The sequence below is a fragment of the Ostrea edulis genome, chromosome 4 (assembly GCF_947568905.1).
Source record: "Ostrea edulis chromosome 4, xbOstEdul1.1, whole genome shotgun sequence".
NCBI lineage: Eukaryota > Metazoa > Mollusca > Bivalvia > Ostreida > Ostreidae > Ostrea > Ostrea edulis.
Genome location: NC_079167.1, coordinates 84703255 through 84724280, shown reverse-complemented (window position 1 = coordinate 84724280; position 21026 = coordinate 84703255). Strand labels below are relative to the sequence as shown.

The window sequence follows — 21026 nt, the reverse complement described above, 5'->3', positions numbered from 1 at the left end:
ATAGTTAATGAAATATTTTCTTTGTTTGGTAGTGTGTACTTGCCCTAAACCAGTAGAGATGTACAATATTGTACAGATAATCTATATTATATAGTTAATGAAATCTTTTCTTTGTTTGGTAGTGTGTACTTGCCCTAAACCAGTAGAGATATACAATATTGTACAGATAATCTATATTATATAGTTAATGAAATCTTTTCTTTGTTTGGTAGTGTGTACTTGCCTTAAACCAGTAGAGATGTACAATATTGTACAGATAATCTATATTATATAGTTAATGAAATCTTTTCTTTGTTTGGTAGTGTGTACTTGCCTTAAACCAGTAGAGATATACAATGAAACAACAAATAGGACAGAACTTGTGGATGACGTCGTGGCTATTCTAAAGTACCACAACAGGACCCTTGCTTTTGATAGGTGGTTATCATATTGTGTATATACTGTACCAGTCTAGATATCATTGTGATAGACAGTTATCATATTGTGTATATACTGTACCAGTCTAGATATCATTGTGATAGACAGTTATCATATTGTGTATATACTATACCAGTCTAGATATCATTATGATAGACAGTTATCATGTTGTGTATATACTGTACCAGTTTAGATATCATTGTGATAGACAGTTATCATATTGTGTATATACTATACCAGTCTAGATATCATTGTGATAGACAGTTATCATATTGTGTATTTACCAGTCTAGATATCATTATGATAGACAGTTATCATATTGTGTATATACTGTACCAGTCTAGATATCATTGTGATAGACAGTTATCTTATTGTGTATATACTGTACCAGTCTAGATATCATTGTGATAGACAGTTATCATATTGTGTATATACTATACCAGTCTAGATATCATTGTGATAGACAGTTATCTTGTGTAAATATCAGTAATTCTAGATATCATTATGATAGACAGTTATCATGTTGTGTATATACTGTACCAGTCTAGATATCATTGTGATAGACAGTTATCATATTGTGTATATACTATACCAGTCTAGATATCATTGTGATAGACAGTTATCATATTGTGTATTTACCAGTCTAGATATCATTATGATAGACAGTTATCATGTTGTGTATATACTGTACCAGTCTAGATATCATTGTGATAGACAGTTATCTTATTGTGTATTTACCAGTCTAGATATCATTGTGATAGACAGTTATCATATTGTGTATTTACCAGTCTAGATATCATTATGATAGACAGTTATCATATTGTGTATTTACCAGTCTAGATATCATTGTGATAGACAGTTATCTTGTGTAAATATCAGTAATTCTAGATATCATTATGATAGGCAGTTATCTTATGTAAATACCAGTAATTCAAGATATCATTTTATATTGAAATGAAAGATTCATCATATAATACAATCTTCTACATTACCCTAACCATGAATCTAATATGCATCAGTTTCTTCGACTGACAATTGCCTTAAACTCACAAATACATAGCAGCTGTTTTAGTAGGTACAAATGAAAAGTACAGGTACTTATTGATATCTATAGTAGTGACAAATTAGAACTACATGATATATATTTTGGTTAGCATCCCACTCTTCCATTTCACACTTCCATGGTGTTATTCCATCTCACTCTTCTATCTCACTCTTCTGTCTCACTCTTCTGTCTCACTCTTCTGTCTCACTCTTCTGTCACACACTTCTGTCTCACTCTTCTATCTCACTCTTCTGTCTCACACTTCTGTCTCACACTTCTGTCTCACTCTTCTGTCTCACTCTTCTATCTCACTCTTCTGTCTCACACTTCTGTCTCACACTTCTGTCTCACACTTCTATCTCACTCTTCTATCTCACTCTTCTATCTCACACTTCTATCTCACACTTCTATCTCACTCTTCTGTCACACACTTCTGTCTCACTCTTCTATCTCACTCTTCTGTCTCACACTTCTGTCACACACTTCTGTCTCACTCTTCTGTCTCACTCTTCTATCTCACTCTTCTGTCTCACACTTCTGTCTCACACTTCTGTCTCACACTTCTGTCTCACACTTCTGTCTCACTCTTCTGTCTCACTCTTCTATCTCACTCTTCTGTCTCACACTTCTGTCTCACACTTCTGTCTCACACTTCTGTCTCACACTTCTATCTCACACTTCTGTCTCACACTTCTGTCTCACACTTCTGTCTCACACTTCTGTCTCACACTTCTATCTCACACTTCTGTCTCACACTTCTGTCTCACACTTCTGTCTCACTCTTCTGTCTCACTCTTCTATCTCACTCTTCTGTCTCACACTTCTGTCTCACACTTCTGTCTCACACTTCTGTCTCACACTTCTGTCTCACTCTTCTGTCTCACTCTTCTATCTCACTCTTCTGTCTCACACTTCTGTCTCACACTTCTGTCTCACACTTCTGTCTCACACTTCTATCTCACACTTCTGTCTCACACTTCTGTCTCACACTTCTGTCTCACACTTCTGTCTCACACTTCTATCTCACTCTTCTGTCTCACACTTCTGTCTCACACTTCTATCTCACTCTTCTGTCTCACACTTCTGTCTCACACTTCTGTCTCACACTTCTGTCTCACACTTCTGTCTCACACTTCTGTCTCACACTTCTGTCTCACACTTCTATCTCACACTTCTATCTCACACTTCTATCTCACACTTCTGTCTCACACTTCTATCTCACACTTCTGTCTCACACTTCTATCTCACTCTTCTGTCTCACACTTCTGTCTCACACTTCTGTCTCACACTTCTGTCTCACACTTCTGTCTCACACTTCTGTCTCACTCTTCTGTCACACACTTCCATCTCACTCTTCCATCTCACACTTCTATCTCACTCTTCTGTCTCACACTTCTGTCTCACTCTTCTATCTCACACTTCTATCTCACTCTTCTGTCTCACACTTCTGTCTCACACTTCTATCTCACTCTTCTATCTCACTCTTCTGTCTCACACTTCTATCTCACTCTTCTGTCTCACTATTCTGTCTCACACTTCTATCTCACTCTTCTGTCTCACACTTCTATCTCACTCTTCTGTCTCACTATTCTGTCTCACACTTCTGTCTCACTCTTCTGTCGCACACTTCTATCTCACACTTCTGTCTCACTCTTCTATCTCACTCTTCTGTCTCACACTTCTATCTCACTCTTCTGTCACACACTTCTATCTCACTCTTCTGTCTCACACTTCTGTCTCACACTTCTGTCTCACTCTTCTGTCACACACTTCCATCTCACTCTTCCATCTCTCTCTTCTGTTTCACACTTTTATCTTACTCTTCCATCTCACTCTTCTGTCTTGCACTTCTATCTCACACTTCTATCTCACACTTCTGTCTCACTCTTCTGTCTCACTCTTCCATCTCACTCTTCTATCTTACTCTTCTGTCTCACACTTCTATCCCACTCTTCAATCTCACACTTCTATCTCACACTTCCATCTCACTCTTCCATCGTACATTTCTATCTCACTCTTCTATCTCACTCTTCCATCTCACTTTTCTGCCTTACACTTTTATCTCACTATTCCATTACACTCTTCTGCCTTACATTTCTATTTCACTCTTCCATCACACTCTTCCAACTGCTAGATTAGCAGTGAAACATGGAAAAGAGGGGTAGAAACTTACCTTTAATTTGAACTGACTCCTGAGGTTGTTTCACTTCAACTAACTTATAAAGTTGTGCAATTTCAGAATTCTTCTAATCACTCTGAGGTTCCATTTGAGGTCCATTCGACTTGCGATGGAGAAGAAAAGTCACGAACCAGAGTGTTTCAAAATTTCTGGCAGGGTAAAGTTAACATTTATGAAGTCAGTCATTAACATTATTGAAGAGTACATGTACTAGCACGGTGGTGAATCACATGATTTTGGCATGATCTATTACCCGGAAAAATGATGACGAAAGTCAACACAAGGGAAAATTCAAACGAATAAGTAACACCTTTATCAATAACGAATTGTCACATAACTTATATCACCATTCTGAGTAATAGGTCATGCCAAAGTCACGTGATTCACCACCGTTACTAGTGTGTGAGTAAAGTTATTTTATCATTAATCAGGCCACTCACAAGAGTGGAATGGCAATGAATAATCTTGTTACAGACATGTGTAATTTTCAAACATGGAGTCTAGCAAGACCTGAAATTAAACATATTCCGTTGACAGATCGTATTTGACGACCGTAACAAGGATGGTCAGATGGTTGTCAACCTCTTCTCCTCACTGGATGAATTCAAGTGCACTGGCAAGTTTGCAAATATAGGTAAGAATTCCGAGTTTTACACCCAGTCATTGTAGTCTTTAGGTCTGCGTGTATGTATATAAAATTATATTTGTACTTTGCAACATGTGTGTTTTACCGTTGTTAAGGACAGGTGAGTATGCATATCCATGGATTTTGAATGTTAGCTCTTAGCTTTGAGAGGAAGTTAGCCATTATTACTTTATAGTATGTGCACCTTGAGGATGCCAATTGAAAATAAATATTTATATCGATCATCAGCATGCCGGCCAAATAAATATTTATATCAACAGCATACCGGCCAAATAAATATTTGTATCAACAGCATGCCGGCCAAATAAATATTTATATCAACAACATGCCGGCCAAATAAATATTTATATCAACAGCATGCCGGCCAAATGAAAAAATAGTAAATTTTGGGACCAAAATTAAATTACATGTCCTAGTATTATATATATTTCTGCTATAACCATGAGGACTATTTTTTCTGCTTTAGATGATGATGACTCCGAGAAGATGGGACAGATGGCATTTGACATTTTTGTCATCGTCGTCAGCGTTTTCTCCTCATTCCTGTGCATTCGATCGCTGTTCCGAGCTCACAAACTCCGAGTGGTGAGTACAAAACTCCTCAAAATCTTTTGTTGTTATGCAGTGAATCTGTGCAGATGTTTTATCATGTACTTTCTGATATATGTTTCTAAAAGTTCATGTTTGTATTCATTTAAGAAATAAATTTCATTTTTCAAAATACATGAGGGTATGAACTGCGACACTTCATGCTGGCATCCTTCATGAAGCATGTTAGCGCTTCTTTAAATCATCCTTAAAAACTTACTTTATAGTTGGTGTTTATATTGACAGATGTCTCTCGTGGTCTGAACATGTTGAAGTTTTATCAAAAAAAACTTACAAGCAAAATAGGTGTGTTATTTAGATTAAGTTCATTCTTGTCACCCAAATTATTACTGAAAATTTTTAATATAATTGTCTTTCCTATTTTAACTACTGTTGTACTGTTTGGGGCAATATGAAAAACAAGGACGGTCTTTACAAATTATGCAAACTTCAAAAGCGAGCTGTTAGAGTGATTTTGAATAGAAATTTTTATACACCTACAACAGAAATGATGCAGCAACTTAGGTGGATGCCTCTGTTTAGATCTACCAGATTAAGTCAAAGTAATTCATTATATATCCAGAGTGCAAAGACACAATATTTTAAAAGATCTTTTACAATTTACGATTAACAGTTATGGAATAATATGCCAGAATTTTTAAAATATTACCCAACATTGGAAACTTTTAAAGCTGCTTATCTTAGATTTTTTTTTTTTCCATCCTGGAAATTAATAACATTATAGATTTGTTTTTGTTTATTTTTAGTTTTAAGTATGTAGATAGTGTTTGTATGTAACATACCTTCATATACTATTTCATATTGTATCTGTATAATACTGCTGTCTGTATACATGTATATGTTTTCAGGACTACAATTAAAACTAGTTTTTAGCTCAACTGGACTGAAAGCTCAAGTGAGCTTTTCTGATCAAAATTTGTCCATTGTCTGTCAGTGGCGGCATTCTAAACTTTTCACATTTTCATCTTCTTCTCCAGAACCACTGGATCAATTTCAAACAAGCTTGACACAAAGCATCCTTGGGTGAGGGGCTTTCAAGTTTGTTCAAATGAAGGGCTATGCCCCCTTCACAAAAATGCAAAAATAGGGTGGGGTCATTTAAAAATCTTCTTCTCAAGAACCACTGGGCTAGAGGAGCTGAAATCTACATGAAAGCTTCCTGACATAGTGCAAATTCAAGTCTGTTCAAATCATGGCCCCTGGGGGTAGGATGGGGCCACAATAGGGATCAAAGTTTTACATGGGAATAAATATGGAGAAAATCTTTAAAAATCTTCTCAAGAACCACTGGACTAGGAAAGTACAAATATACATGAAAGCTTCCTGACATAGTGCAGATTCAAGTTTGTTAAAATCATGGCCCCGTTGGTAGAATGGGGCCACAATAGGGGATCAAAGTTTTGCACACAAATATATAGGGAAAATCATTAAAAATCTTCTACTGAAGATTCACTGGGCCAGTAAAGTTTATATTTACATGAAAGCTTCCTGACATAGTGCAGATTCAAGTTTGTTCAAATCATGGCCCCCAGGGGTAGGATAAGGCCACAATAGAGGATCAAAATTTTACATACTTATAGAGAAAATCTTTAAAAATCTTTTCAAGAATCATTGGGCCAAAGAAGTTTACCTTTACATGAAAGCTTCCTGACATAGTGCAGATTCAAATTTGAAAAAATCATGGTTCCTGGGGGTAGGTTGCAGCTACAATAGGGGATCAAAATTTTACATACTAATATATAGAGAAAATCTTTAAAAATCTTCTCAAGAACCATTGGGCCAAAGAAGTTTACATTTACATGAAAGCTTCCTGACATAGTGCAGATTCAAGTTTGTAAAATTCATGGTCCCCAGGGGTAGGTTGGGGCCACAATAAGAACCAAAGTTTTACATACAAATATATATGGAAAATCTTTAGATATGGGCCAAGGTGACTCAGGTGAGCGATGTGGCCCATGGGCCTCTTATTTAAACTAATTGTCCTATCCTGTGTAAATAAAGGACATTATTATTATTTTTATTATAGCATATTTATTTGAGGAATAAAAATATTTTTACTCATTTTATATGATACAAAGTAAGTTGGAGCAGTTTAAGTATAACTCTCCCAACTGACTATATACTCATATAAAATGAGTAGAAAATATGTACCTTATAGTTTAATTTAGAAAAACGCATTTTATATAATTTGATAAATAATTATCAAGAAAAATTTAATTCTTTATGACACGTAGAACAATTTTGCCATAGCATCAAAATAGAAACAAAGGAACTAAACAGAGGATGACTGATTTCCATATCATTCGATCGATGGTATAAAGTTTGATAAAGTGTGTCAGAAATTAATTCTTAATCATTTTAATAATAATAATATAATAATAAAAGTACACTTATATAGCGCCTTATCTAAAAATACTCTAAAGCGCTGTACAACATACTAAAATTTACAATTGATAATTAAAAGAGAAACCATAGAATACACAACGAATAATCCTTCGTTGACAGGAAACGATCCAGTTCTTTAAAACCCGCCACCGGAAGGACCTGAGTTTTTCTGACAAGTTTGAGTTTGTCAATCTTTGGTACGTGTTGATTGTGATTAATGACATGCTGACAGTGATCGGATCCGCCTTCAAAATTCAGCTAGAGCGACGGGTATGTAGCGCTTTACATAGCTAGTGGTTTCTGTTCAGTCCACGTTTTAGAATTGTTTCAAACTTTTTCTCTTTGAAATAAAGGCTATCCTGCCAGAATTTGATGGCTATCAGGCAATTGATTATGACCCGGTCATGGTAATTCTCATATTGTTCTGCACCCCATAGCTCAGAGAAAGGCACAACAACACCCACACACCCAAAAAATACCTTTAAAAAAAAAACAATACACACTTTCTCTTTGTACCCCTGATCCAAAAACTCAAAAGGACAGCATGACTCAGCAATTTCTAAAACTTTATCTAATCACCTTTATACAGTAAAACACTGTTGTAAAAGTCATCGAATATTGCTAATTACACTTGTTATGAAGCAAAATAGGATAACCCAGGTGCTTTGCTATAACTGTAGTTTATTAAAAAAAAACCAGTGTCCCCTATGGAGCGCCAAATTAACATAAACTCAAATAATTGAAGATATCTTCAATTATTTGAAGATATCATCAATTCAATTATTGCTCTCTTTAAGTGAATTAATGCGCGCATTAAATCAATTATTGCTCTCATCAAATGAATTAATGCGCGCTTCAATTCAATTATTGCTCTCATCAATTGAATTAATGCATGCATCAATTGAATTAATGAGAGCAATAATTGATTTAATGCGCGCATTAATTCAATTATTGTTCTCTTCAATTCAATTGATGCGCGCATTAATTCAATTAATGAGAGCAATAATAGATTTGATGCGCGCATTAATTCAATTATTGCTCTCTTCAATTCATTTGATGAGAGCATCAATTTAGTAGAAATATTGCTCGCAATAATTAATTTAGAGCTCGGTTTAAATAATTTGATGATCTCTTTAATTCAATTGAAGATATCTTTAAATCATTTACAATGCTTTTGTATAAGGAATTAATGCGCGCATCAATTCTTTTAAAGAGAGCAACAATTCAATTAAAGATATCATTAATTCAATTGTGGATATGTTGAATTGAAGATATCTTTAATTATATAGTTGCTCTCTCTAAAAGAATTATTGCAATAAATAATTGAAGAGGGCAATAATTGAATTAATGCGCGCATTAAATCAATTATTGCTCTCATCAAATGAATTAATGCGCACATCAATTCAATTATTGCTCTCATCAATTGATTTAATGCGCGCATTATATCAATTATTGCTCTCTTCAATTGAATTGTAGCACGCATCAATTCAATTGTTGATATCATTAATTCATTTGAAGAGATCATTAATTCAATTGAAGCGCACATCAATTCAGTTGAAGAATTAATGCTATCATCAATTCAATTAATGCGCGCAATAATTCAGAATTGAAGATATCATTAATTATTTGAAGAGATCTTTAATTCAATTGTTGCGCGCATCAAATGAATTGATGATATCTTCAAATAATTGAAGATATCTTCAATTATTTGAGTTTATGTTAATTTGGCGCTCCATAGTCCCCATGGGAGGCTTTCCAATACAAAACACCAGTTTTCCCCACAAGGCTTCACATTTATACCAAAGTTTACACGACAGCAATCACTTCCAGCACTATTCACGACAGTTAAATTGTGTAAAGTTTCTATACACAATAGAGACAGTGTAAGGACAGCGTTATAAACATATCAATATGCACCAGTGTGAAGTTTCTATATTAACTGGTCCCGTGGAGATCCGGGTTAGAATAGGTCCTCAGTACCCCTTGCTTGTCGTAGAAGGCGACTAAATGGGGAGGTCCTTTGGATGAGACCGCAGAAACCGCAGCAGGTGTGGCACAATAAAGATCCCTCCCTGCTCAAAGGCCATAAGCACCAAGCATAGGCCGAAATTTTGCAGCCCTTCACCGTCAATGGTGACGTCTCCATATGAGTGCAATATTCTCGATTGGGATGTTAAACAACATTTCAATCAATCTATATTAACTGTACAGACATTGTAAGGACATATGACATTGTTTTATATTTCCACTTTAGTAAAACATTTCTCTCGATAGTATTTTGTATTTCCTACATTTACATATTTAAAGAGAAGCTGCTTTTAAATTACATTTTATTGTCTTCCTCTTTGACTGAAGATCCACTCTGTCCCACTTCAGCATTCAAAGTTCCACTAAATGCACCCCTTACACAGAAGAGCTCTTATCTCAAAAGTGGCATATTGAATTGATGCGTGCATCAAATCAATTATTGCTCTCATCAATGCAATTGTTGCGCGCATCAATATAGTGGAAATATTGCTCACCAAATTTTATTTCGAGCTCAATATAAATGATTTGATGATCTAAATTCAGTTGAAGATATCTTTAATTATTTTCAACAATTTTATATAAGAATTTAAAGCGTTCATCAATTTTTTTTTACAGAGAGCAATAATTCAATTAAAAGAGATAATTAATTCAATTGTGGATATGTTATTAAACATATCTCTCATAAGAAATTTGCTCTCTCTAAAAGAATTATTGTGAGCATCAAATGAATTAATGATATCATTACTTCAATTGAAGAGAGCAATAATTGAATTATTGCAGGCATTAATTGAATTATTGCAGGCATTAATTGAATTATTGCTCTATTCAATTGAATTATTGCACACATCAATTCAGTTGTTGATATCAATTCATTTGAAGAGAGCAACAATTCAATAGTGTGCATCAATTCAGCAGAATAGTTAAGGCTATCAACAATTCAATTTATGCGCACAATAATATGGGATATCGGAACTATAAAAATTTAGAACTCTTCAGAAAAAGAAGTTATGAAAATGATGCATCACTTGGGCAACTCTATTACATATAGATTAGTGATGCTAAAGACGACTCATTTCTCATAGCAAAAAAATTCCTGATTTGAAGATTATTTATGCAAAATGTCACTTGCGAATACCCTAGTACCAAAAACATCAGTTATTAATTTAAATTTCTGATGTTTGGTAGCAGAGATAAAACATTTTTAAACAATTTAAACAATTAAAACAATTTTTTATGTATAAACACAATTTATGCATCAATCTCCAGCCACCTACAATAGTGAAAATGCAAGGTTGAACCAACGAATCGTGGCACCCACCCCCCTTTTTTAACGGCAGAACTACTTTTCTTGCTACATGTAATAAAGAATTTTCACACAGTTAGAACGGCAACTTTTTCTCTCCATTTGGTCTTCACTCCACGACTTTAAAAAACAACGTAGTGACTAGACTCACTATATCTAATAGTAATGTGTACTTGTTTCATGAAAAGTTGTCAAGTTAACGCAGAAAACGAGATCTTGTTGGACAGACTAAATATTAAAATCTTGCCGGAATCAGAGACAACATAATGTTTTCGATATCCGGTATTCAGAATTGAAGAGATCTTGAATTGAAATGTTGTGCACATCAAATGAATTGATATCTTGAAATGATTAAAGATATTTTCAACATTTTGAGAAAATGTTTAATTTGGCACTCAAAATACAATGTTTTGTTAATTTACCATGGAATCAGTAGAATTCGTGGTGGCTCAATTTTCGTGGAATTCGTGGGTACCCCTCACCACGAATTTACATCCTCAACGAATAAAAGATAACTAATATACAAGAATCTTACAAATAAATAAATCCACGAAATTACGTCCCCACGAACCTGTAAAAATTCAGCAATCCACGAAAATTGGCCCCTATGAATTTAAATGATTCTACAGTACATGAAATATATCGCAATGGTGTATGTTTTGTTGATTAACATGTAATGTATACAATATATTGTACGTTTTTGCTGATATTTCCTGAATATTTTGCATGTTATATGTTATTTCCTTAGTATGTGTATTACAAATAATATGCTGTCTCTGTTTCTGTTGAGGTTTTCTTTATTTATGACTGAAGATTTGCTGCTTTTTCTCTAGCATGCCCAAAGTTCTTCCGAGAACTATGACCTTTGTGCACTGATGCTTGGAACCGGGAGCTTGCTGGTGTGGATGGGAGTCATTCGGTACATAGGCTTCTTTAAAACTTTCAATGTAAGTACTTCCCTGACAGAGATAAGAAGTAGACATGTTTTAGACTTCTTGATGTACTGGAATCACTTTGTATTGTTAATCATAAAACCATGTACAGTAAAAAACGGTTATAATGAATCCACACTTACGGTAAAACACGGTTATAATGAATCCAAGCTTACAGTTAAACACGGTTATAATGAATCCAAGCTTACAGTAAAATACGGTTGTAATGAATCCACACTTACAATAAAACGCGGTTATAATGAATCCACGCTTACAGTAAAATACGGTTATAATGAATCCACGCTTACAATAAAACAGTTATAATGAATCCACGCTTACAGTAAATCACGGTTATAATAAATCCACACTTACAGTAAAACATGCTTATAATGAATCCACGCTTACAGTAAAACACGGTTATAATGAATCCACGCTTACAGTAAAACACGGTTATAATGAATCCACGCTTACAGTAAAACACGCTTATAATGAATCCAAACTTACCGTAAAACACGGTTATAATGAATCCACGCTTACAGTAAAACACGGTTATAATAAATCCACACTTACAGTAAAACATGCTTATAATGAATCCACGCTTACAGTAAAAACATGGTTATAATGAATCCACGCTTACAGTAAAACAGGGTTATAATGAATCCACGCTTACAGTAAAACACGGTTATAATGAATCCATGCTTACAATAAAACACAGTTATAATGAATCCATGCTTACAGTAAAACACGGTTATAATAAATCCACACGTACAGTAAAACACGGTTATAATGAATCCACACTTACAGTAAAACACGGTTATAATGAATCCATGCTTACAGTAAAACACGGTTATAATGAATCCACACTTACAGTAAAACTCTGTTATAATGAATCCATGCTTACAGTAAAACACGGTTATAATGAATCCACGCTTACAATAAAACACAGTTATAATGAATCCACGCTTACAGTAAAACACGGTTATAATGAATTCACTTACAGTCGAACAGTTACAGTGAACATGCTTATAATGAATTCACACTTTCAGTCGAACAGTTACAGTGAACATGCTTATAATGAATTCACACTTACAGTAAAATACAGTTACAGTAAACATGCTTCTAATGAACTCACACTTACAGTAAAACACAGTTACAGTGAACACACGTATAATGAATTCACACTTACAGTAAAACATGGTTACAGTGACATGCTTATAATGAATTCACACTTACATTAAAACATGGTTACAGTGACATGCTTATAATGAATTCACACTTACAGTAAAACATGGTTACAGTGACATGCTTATAATGAATTCACACTTACAGTAAAATATGGTTACAGCAAACACACTTATAATGAATTCACACTTACAGTAAAATACAGTTACAGTAAACACGCTTATAATGAACTCACACTTACTGTAAAACACAGTTACAGTGAACACACGTATAATGAATTCACACTTACAGTAAAACATGGTTACAGTGACATGCTTATAATGAATTCACACTTACAGTAAAACATGGTTACAGTGACATGCTTATAATGAATTCACACTTACAGTAAAATATGGTTACAGCAAACACACTTATAATGAACTCACACTTACAGTAAAATATGGTTACAGCGAACATGCTTATAATGAATTCAAACTTACAGTGAAGTGAATTTCATTCCCTGTAGTTTTAATCATTTTTTGAAATAATTGTATATAACAAAGTGTGTTTATAACAAATCAAAATTGTTCTTCCCTAGCACTTCATTTTAAGCATGTTTAACTGTAACTAAGAAAATTAACATTAGATAGTCATACCTTACACAAAAGCTACTGTTGACCTGTTGATTACAGATTCTGACTGTGGTGTTAAAGAAAGCTTTCCCCGACTTGATGAGGTTCCTTGTGACCACTATGATGCTGTATCTTGGTTTTATGTTTTGTGGCTGGGCCGTCTTGGGACCTTACCACATTAAAGTAAGTACAAACAGTCACTAAAAGTGCCCACCCTTCCATTTTTTAAACAAAATGTTTTTACATATTTCTATTTTCATTTTCAGTTCCGACATTTAAGTACAAGTTCAGAGTGCCTGTTTTCATTGGTTAACGGCGACGACATGTTTGTGACGTTCTCGGCGACTGTGACAGATGACACTGTGGTCTGGTACTACAGTCGGGTCTACCTGTATATATTTGTCTCACTATTTATTTACGCAGTCCTGAATCTCTTTATTGCTGTTATTCTGGACACATATGAAACCATTAAGGTCAGTGCATAGTAATGTTTGAATTTTGTACAATATTTATGCAGGGATTTTCATTCTAATTAAAGTTTTAAAGAAAATTATTTTGAATGTAAATACAAGTGCAGGGATTACTAAACATGAAGAGTTTGATATGATGTTTGTTTTAGGAGTACTATGAAAAGGGATTTCCAAAGAGTGAGCTTTTTGAGTTCATTGACCAGTGCGAGGACTCTCCAGACTCGGAGTTATACCGAGGGGAGGATCAAACCTGTTCCTGTGGTGTTGTTTCCCTCCTCTGCTGTTTCTGTTGTAAAAAGTGAGTACATGAACTTGATTTATCAGCTTTCAAAAGTGATACATGTAAATGGTAATAGTATAATTTGGCCCCGTTAAATGACTTTAAATAAATTTTTTGCAGCAAGTTTAGTTTTTTCCAGATTTTTATCATAAACTGCCCATTTATGCATTATTTTCCTTCCTGTAAACACAGAGCACTTGGAGAACATGACTTCTATCTCTCAATGTAGAAAAACAAATTCACAACGAGCTTGAGAAATAGTGATAGCAGGCAATAAAACACTTCTTCTCCAACACCAGATTACTGCAAGGCGTAAAACTAGTTGTAGATATTATCATGCATTTGCTACACATAAACTGAACTTTAAAAAAAATATATATCAGATCCTGAAGATTCAAATGACTACATATACACCTCTTTGTACATTTTCTTAGTAATTGAGATATCCTTTAAAGAGCAAAAATCAAAACACCATTAAGCATTTTATGCACATGCTTGTACAAGTACAGACAGTGTTTACATCTCTACTTTGGGAAATATATATAAATAAATCGTTGATTTCAAATTGTCTGTAATTTTCTTTTTGTATACATACTAACCGACCAAATGCATTTTCTCTTTCAGGAAGAAATCGGGCAGCCCATCTGAGTATACAAGTCTTCTGAACTGAATAGTACTCGCTGTGACGGTTGTTATACCCCCCCTCCCCCCTCCACGTGCCGCATTATGTCACTTCCTGGGCATCGAGTCCACAACTCAGGCATATTCACCCCACATCCCGGTGGATGAAGTCAATTGGAATATGCATTTTACCTCATTTTAGATTCATTAGTAGGTTGTAACCTATGAGAATTAAATATGTGGTGCTTTTAAATCAAATGTGTGATATTTAATTGTACCTGAAGATTGCTTTACATGTAGTTATTGATTTTATCATGATTGAGAATTCATACTTCATCATGTATTGTTAATGTATGTCAAAAATATTTATTTGCTGAAATTGGTGGTGGATTTTTTTTAACTGATCATGAAATATGGTTGCCAGTGTATGTAAATACAGTTACATAGATATTTTTAGCTCACCATGGGCTCATAAAAGCATTTCTGATCAAAATGTGCCCTTCGTTTGTTGTTGTCATTGTGAATTTCTCACATTTTTAGAATGGCTTGACCAACTTCAACCGAACTTGGCACAAAGTATCCTTGCACATAGGAATTCAAATTATTAAGGTCCATTGTGAGACAACTGGGAAATAATAAATAAAATTTTGTTTAATACATCTCCACAAGAATCATTCTGCCAGAAAAACCAGGACAAGCAGCACAAAAGCTTCCCATTACTATGATGATAAAAAGTTTGTTCAAATCATAACCCTTGCTTCCAGGGAGAACTCAAAAATAGTAAAAATCTTCTCACGACCACAAGTCAACAATTTAGCATAATTGATATGGAAGCATCCTGATGTGTTGATTCAGAGTTTTAAAAACTTGAGTGGTTTTACAGTTTACATACACGCTTTTCTTCTGCTTGGATATTGGCATGAAGGGGTCATTGATGTGGAAAGAAACTTGAGTTCTGAAGGAAACCCAAGTATCCGAGTGGGCGACCACAATACTCCAACATACAACCACTGCCAATCCCAAGGATCAAGCTCGAGTTGCAGTGGTGAAAAGTGTGTTCAGAACTATATTACTCAGACAACCAATTCAGGTTTGTCCAGTCACCCTCAAGGCTAAGGTGGGGCCACAATTGGGGTTTAAAATTTTATATGTATATATAGGAAAAATCTTCCCAATAACCACTGTCTACAAGTTGCCTTAATATGTAAGATTTGTTTTCAATTCTTTAAACCCCGAAATAGGACTGATTTTGTCATACAAGACTCCTCATGAAGAGATTATCAAAGTTCACACTTTGAGCCTGGAGCCATGGCAGGGCCACAATAGGGGTTTAAAGTATGAATATTTATGTAAGCAATGCAACTCAAATGAGCATTGTGGTCCATGGGCCTCTTGCTTATTTATAGTGTATTGGACATTCTCTTCACTGTTTTTGTGTATTCTTGTTTTAAATGCTCTTTTTCAGCAGCCATTTTAGAACAGGGTTTTAATTTATATAACCATGTCTTTGTATCAAAGATATATAAACTGAACCACATTATTTATATCATATGTGTATAAGATTTTCTGTATCATCAGCAATATAAACTAATGCCAATATGATGCCCAACAACATAGTTCCCTGATCCTCACATAGTGCCAATACTCATACATATATTGCAAGAAATCTCATTATACACTTGTATTCCAATTTTACAGTCAGCTAAATTTTTATCAATCAGTACTCAGAAATGACACGTCTGTACTGAACAATCAGTACTCGGAAATATAGCCTGTCAGTGTTTACCAATCAGTACTCAGAAATATAGCCTGTCAGTGTTTACCAATCAGTACTCAGAAATATAGCCTGTCAGTGTTTACCAATCAGTACTCAGAAATATAGCCTGTCAGTGTTTACCAATCAGTACTCAGAAATATAGCCTGTCAGTGTTTACCAATCAGTACTCAGAAATAACCTGTCAATATTAACACATCAACAGTAAGCTATTGACCATTCAGTTCTCACTTAGCCAATCAAAAACAAATGGAAAGCCAAAATAAGATTGCTGTCAACAACAGGAGAATGAAAGAGAAAAATCCAATACATTCTGAATGGAAAATGAAAGAAAAATCCCAAAACATTCTGAATTTAGAAATAAAATTTGCAATACCAATTGAAATTTTTCTTTAATTATTTAATTGCAAATGTAAATCATATAAATCTGCACACACATATGAATACAATTTATATAGATCCAGCATTCATCATGTATAATTTTAGGTTCTTTCACTATACATATATCAGTACATTCACTGTCTGTTACTGAATACAGATAAACAAACATTCATTCACAAACAATGCATGCCAGCCTCCATAATGTTGAAGAAAAGGTTGAAATGAAATGTCTATCCCAAGCCTAGATCGTGATTAACCTCCCCTGGCAGTTTTTCTGTGTTTTGGTTGGTTTTGTCTTGGGACAGACAGCCCTTAAAGGAGTTCAATCTGACATCTATCTCCCCCTCCTCTAACTGAAATATAAATAATTTCATGTTCATAAAAATACCAAACTTAAAGGAGTTCAATCTGACATCTGTTTCACTTTCCTCTAACTGAAAATCCAAATAGTTTATAAAAACACCAAACTGGAGGTCAGGATACTTTATTCGTGTTCAAGCTAATCTACTAGATGACATATTTTTATGCAATAATGTACATGTGTGTGAGAGAGAGAAAGAGAGAGGGAGGGTGAAAATTTGTTTTATAACCTATAGATAAGTCAGTGCTTGTCTAATAAATCAAATTTGTATTGATTTTACCATGGTATTGTTAGCATTTCAGATAATATAATGAATGTGAATAAATATTTGAACAACGGCGTTGTTTAGGTGTTTACACGTACCGGGTCAGCTTCGTAGATCTGACTGTAACAGAGGCTGGAGATACACTTCCTGACACATGCTGTCTGCTCAACTCCAAACTTAGACAGACAGTCTTGCCGAACGTCACACAAAGCTTTGGCATTCTTATATCTTCTGTCCTGTAAAGATACAAAACTCATTCCTTGTTTGATATTTTTTTTTTTTTTTTTGGTAGGTGTCAAAAATAGAAATAGGGCCATCTAGACATATGCTATGGTTTAGACGGATTTTCTAAAGATTTCATGCCATTGCAAATATTCAATTGAAATGGACGAAACATCAAATAGAGCATGCAGTGTGGTAATTTGATGTGACTAACTGGACTTGCAACATGCTGCAAGCGAACGCTATTACCGATAATGAATGATACACAATCATATTTCTATTTGTGTATCAGCACAACAAACAGTCGAGTTCTCTACTTGGCATAGATCAGAACAGCCTCTTTTGTCTGTACGAATGTTGTTAAATTTTTTAAGTAATTCACTTACGTCCCTCTTTTTCCTGAATGTATATTGTTTAAACTCATACTGTTTCCTACTCTCCACAATCTCTGTGACCATCACAGCCAAAATCAGAACGAGCCAGATTTCTTCCAACCTCATCTGTAAAAATTGTCACCATATAGCTGTAAGTATACATGTAAAGGCCATAGCAAAAAAATTTTTAAATTGCTGCTTCAAGGCAAAAATAAGTACTTGGGGAATTCTCCAACTGAATAAAGAAACTAATCAACTTTGAGTTGCGTTTCATTATTAAGAAACCTGATAAAGCATTTACTGAATATGTTACGTTATGTAACATTAAGTAGAGAATAAGGAATGTAGCGCTCAGACGTGTTCGATTGCCGGTGGCCAGATAGGTCCGTTACAGAGGGCGAAGCCCTCTCACGGCCCAAAGGGCCGTGAGAGCGGAGCTCTCCCTGTAGGTAACGCATATATACATGTTTAAAAGGAAAATAATGAAAAATTAAACCATACCTATGGAACTTGAAAAGTTTGGTACCAACGGCGTCGATTCGAATATTAGCGCGTGGACATGTATTCCTCCATTTTGAATCTCGTCTACCCTACTTCACGTTGTTCTGAGATGTTAAACATAAAATCCGTAAAAGCATGTAAATCTTATTTTCTTAATCATATATAATCACTCCACGATTAACGCCATGTTTTTTATAGTGGTTCAAACACTTTGTTTGTAAATTTGCTAAATAACGACGCTGAATATGACGTCACAATGTACTGTTTATATCAATTGCATTATATTTCCCGCGTTCAATATATAGGCGGATCAAATGTCCAAAATTAGGATGCTTTGATAGAGCTCCGTCCACGTGCTAACTTCGGGTTGTTTTTGTCCTGTTTTGGATATAGATACTAATGTCAAAACTTGTTTGCTTCGCCTTCAAACACGGTCACGCCGTAAAACATATTAAAGCACCTGACTAGAGATTACGGGGCAGGGTTTGACATTTACTTTTTTTAGCACTAGACCAGTCGGGCCACTTCAAATGAATTTTACTAGACCTGACCTTACATCCACTAGCCCTGACCAACTGTACAGAAAAAAGTGATAGTTTCTCCATATTTAATTACTTACTTCTAATGACAAACGTTAAGTTTGAACTAATCCTTATTTGATTGTCTCAAAAACATCAGTCTCGTCAATCAATTTGATATGCTTTAATTTTCAAACACATTTTCTGTTTCGTTAAATTCTACTCGGCACGGGAATTCTTTAGTCCATTTAGAATAAAATGATCTCAACCGGTTTTTTTTAAATTTCTATTTCATAAGCCCTGCTTTGTTTCTTCCCAACCTTTCCTTTTCTTTCTTGGGACATCTTTCCTTGAGGACGATACGTCGTATTTGAATATAGAGACATTCCCGCACATATGTCAACACCGAAAAATGGCTCTTTATGACGTAATTTATTAATTTGATAAACACTTTCTTATATTTAATTCAAATAAACGTTTTTTTTAAAAATGAATTCAATTTATATCTATTTAATATCCGAAACATAACTTTACACCCATCGAGCAGATGTCGTAAAACATCACTTCCGATCGCGATTTATGTATTAGAAATAGAAATAAAGATTATGTCATCACGCGGTTCAAAATTGCTCACAAACTCTTTACAATCTTATTGTTTTAAAGTTTCTTGTTTATTTTTTCAACATGACCAGTCGGACTAGTAAATCGACATTTTACCCGACCGGACCCATCATTTAGTAGACTCGGTCAGTCGGACGTGCCTTAGTGTCAAACCCTGCGGGGTCCCGGGTTAGAATCCCGATCTGGTCCATTGCATTTTCTCCTTTCCAGTAAAATAAATGCTAAATCGAATCTTGTACCAAAAGCAAAAAAAAAAATTCTCCAGAGGTGGTTTCAACGTGGATCCAAGCACAGGAGTTTGAAATTTTATCAATAAAGTCAATAAAATTCACTTGATTGACCAAGTCATGAGCTATGCGTTCGCTATGCTAACGCATAGCTCATGGCTTGGTCACTCATGTGAATTTTATTGACTTTATTGATAAAATTTCAAACTCCTGTGATCCAAGATGATTGAAAATGCGAACAATAAACAAATCTGAATTGGTCGCTATGGTATGCTACTTTACGATTATAGAGGGCGAAGCCCTCTCACGGCCCGAAGGGCCGTGAGAGCGGAGCTCTCCCTATAGGTAACACGTATATACATGTTTAAAAGGAAAATATAGGAAATAAATGAAAAATTAAACCATACCTATGGAACTTGAAAAGTTTGGTACCAATGGCGTCGATTCGAATATTAGCGCGTGGACATGTATTCCTCCATTTTGAATCTCGTCTACCTTAGTTCACGTCGTTCTGAGATGTTGCACATAAAATCCGTAAAAGCATGTAAATCTTATTTTCTTAATCATATATAATCACTCCACGATTAACGCCATGTTTTTTGTTGTGGTTCAAACGCTTTGTTTGTAAATTTGCTAAATAACGACGCTGAATATGACGTCACAATGTACTGTTTACATCAATTGCGTTATATTTCCCGCGTTCAATATATAGGTGGTTCAAATGTCCAAAAATTAGGATGCTTTGATATAGCTACGTCCGCGTGCTAACTTCGGGTTGTTTTTGTCCTGTTTTGGATATAGATACTAATGTCAAAACTTTTTTGCTTCGCCCTCAAACACGGTCACGCCGTAAAACATATTAATACCGTTTATTCGTGAGGCTGAAATTGAAATATCCGAATCCTGTTTTGCTGTCTTTAAACACGGCTTAAATTACCTTTCTGGTGTTGATTTATCATATTTCATCGTCATTTGTCAAGGTTTTCATCGTCATTTTGTCACCGGAAATGATGTTGGAACACTAACAGCGCAAATCAGGTCGGTTCTGAAACCCGGATAATTAACAGAGAGGCC

At 34.8% G+C, this 21026-nt stretch overlaps 2 protein-coding genes across 4 annotated transcripts in view; one reads left to right on the top strand and one right to left on the bottom strand.

The window, feature by feature from the left end:
• The window catches only part of LOC125669202 (mucolipin-3-like), a 27411-nt gene extending 9850 nt beyond the window's left edge, over window positions 1-17561 (top strand). Inside the window, exons 5-14 of the mRNA XM_056164035.1 lie at window positions 303-417; window positions 3702-3798; window positions 4179-4275; window positions 4754-4872; window positions 7402-7551; window positions 11446-11559; window positions 13398-13520; window positions 13604-13810; window positions 13957-14105; window positions 14712-17561. Coding sequence (XP_056020010.1) covers window positions 303-417; window positions 3702-3798; window positions 4179-4275; window positions 4754-4872; window positions 7402-7551; window positions 11446-11559; window positions 13398-13520; window positions 13604-13810; window positions 13957-14105; window positions 14712-14757 — 1217 coding nt within the window. The 3' untranslated portion in view covers window positions 14758-17561. The remainder of the gene's footprint in view (window positions 1-302; window positions 418-3701; window positions 3799-4178; window positions 4276-4753; window positions 4873-7401; window positions 7552-11445; window positions 11560-13397; window positions 13521-13603; window positions 13811-13956; window positions 14106-14711) is intronic.
• On the bottom strand, window positions 16856-21026 carry LOC125672293 (uncharacterized). 3 transcript variants are annotated; one of them, XM_048908508.2, is made up of 4 exons: window positions 20890-21026; window positions 18098-18211; window positions 17588-17725; window positions 16856-17216 (listed from the first exon to the last, which is right to left on the bottom strand). In XM_048908508.2, exons 2-4 carry the CDS (start codon window positions 18209-18211, stop codon window positions 17094-17096), a joined length of 375 nt encoding a protein of 124 aa, XP_048764465.1. In that variant the 5' UTR covers window positions 20890-21026; the 3' UTR covers window positions 16856-17093. The 3 variants fall into 3 exon arrangements, with proteins under 3 accessions (XP_048764465.1, XP_048764466.1, XP_048764468.1); XM_048908509.2 differs by having other exon boundaries at window positions 20819-20959; XM_048908511.2 differs by lacking the exon at window positions 20890-21026 and adding an exon at window positions 18587-18685.

Excerpts from the sequence above, each read along its gene's own strand:
- LOC125672293 (XM_048908508.2), bottom strand. The coding sequence starts at position 18,211 with ATGAGGTTGGAAGAAATCTGGCTCGTTCTGATTTTGGCTGTGATGGTC. Across the intron at positions 17,726-18,097 it reads CATTCAGGAAAAAGAGGGAC|GACAGAAGATATAAGAATGC; the intron begins GTAAGTGAATTA and ends GTATCTTTACAG. Across the intron at positions 17,217-17,587 it reads AGATCTACGAAGCTGACCCG|TTAGAGGAGGGGGAGATAGA; the intron begins GTACGTGTAAAC and ends TTTATATTTCAG.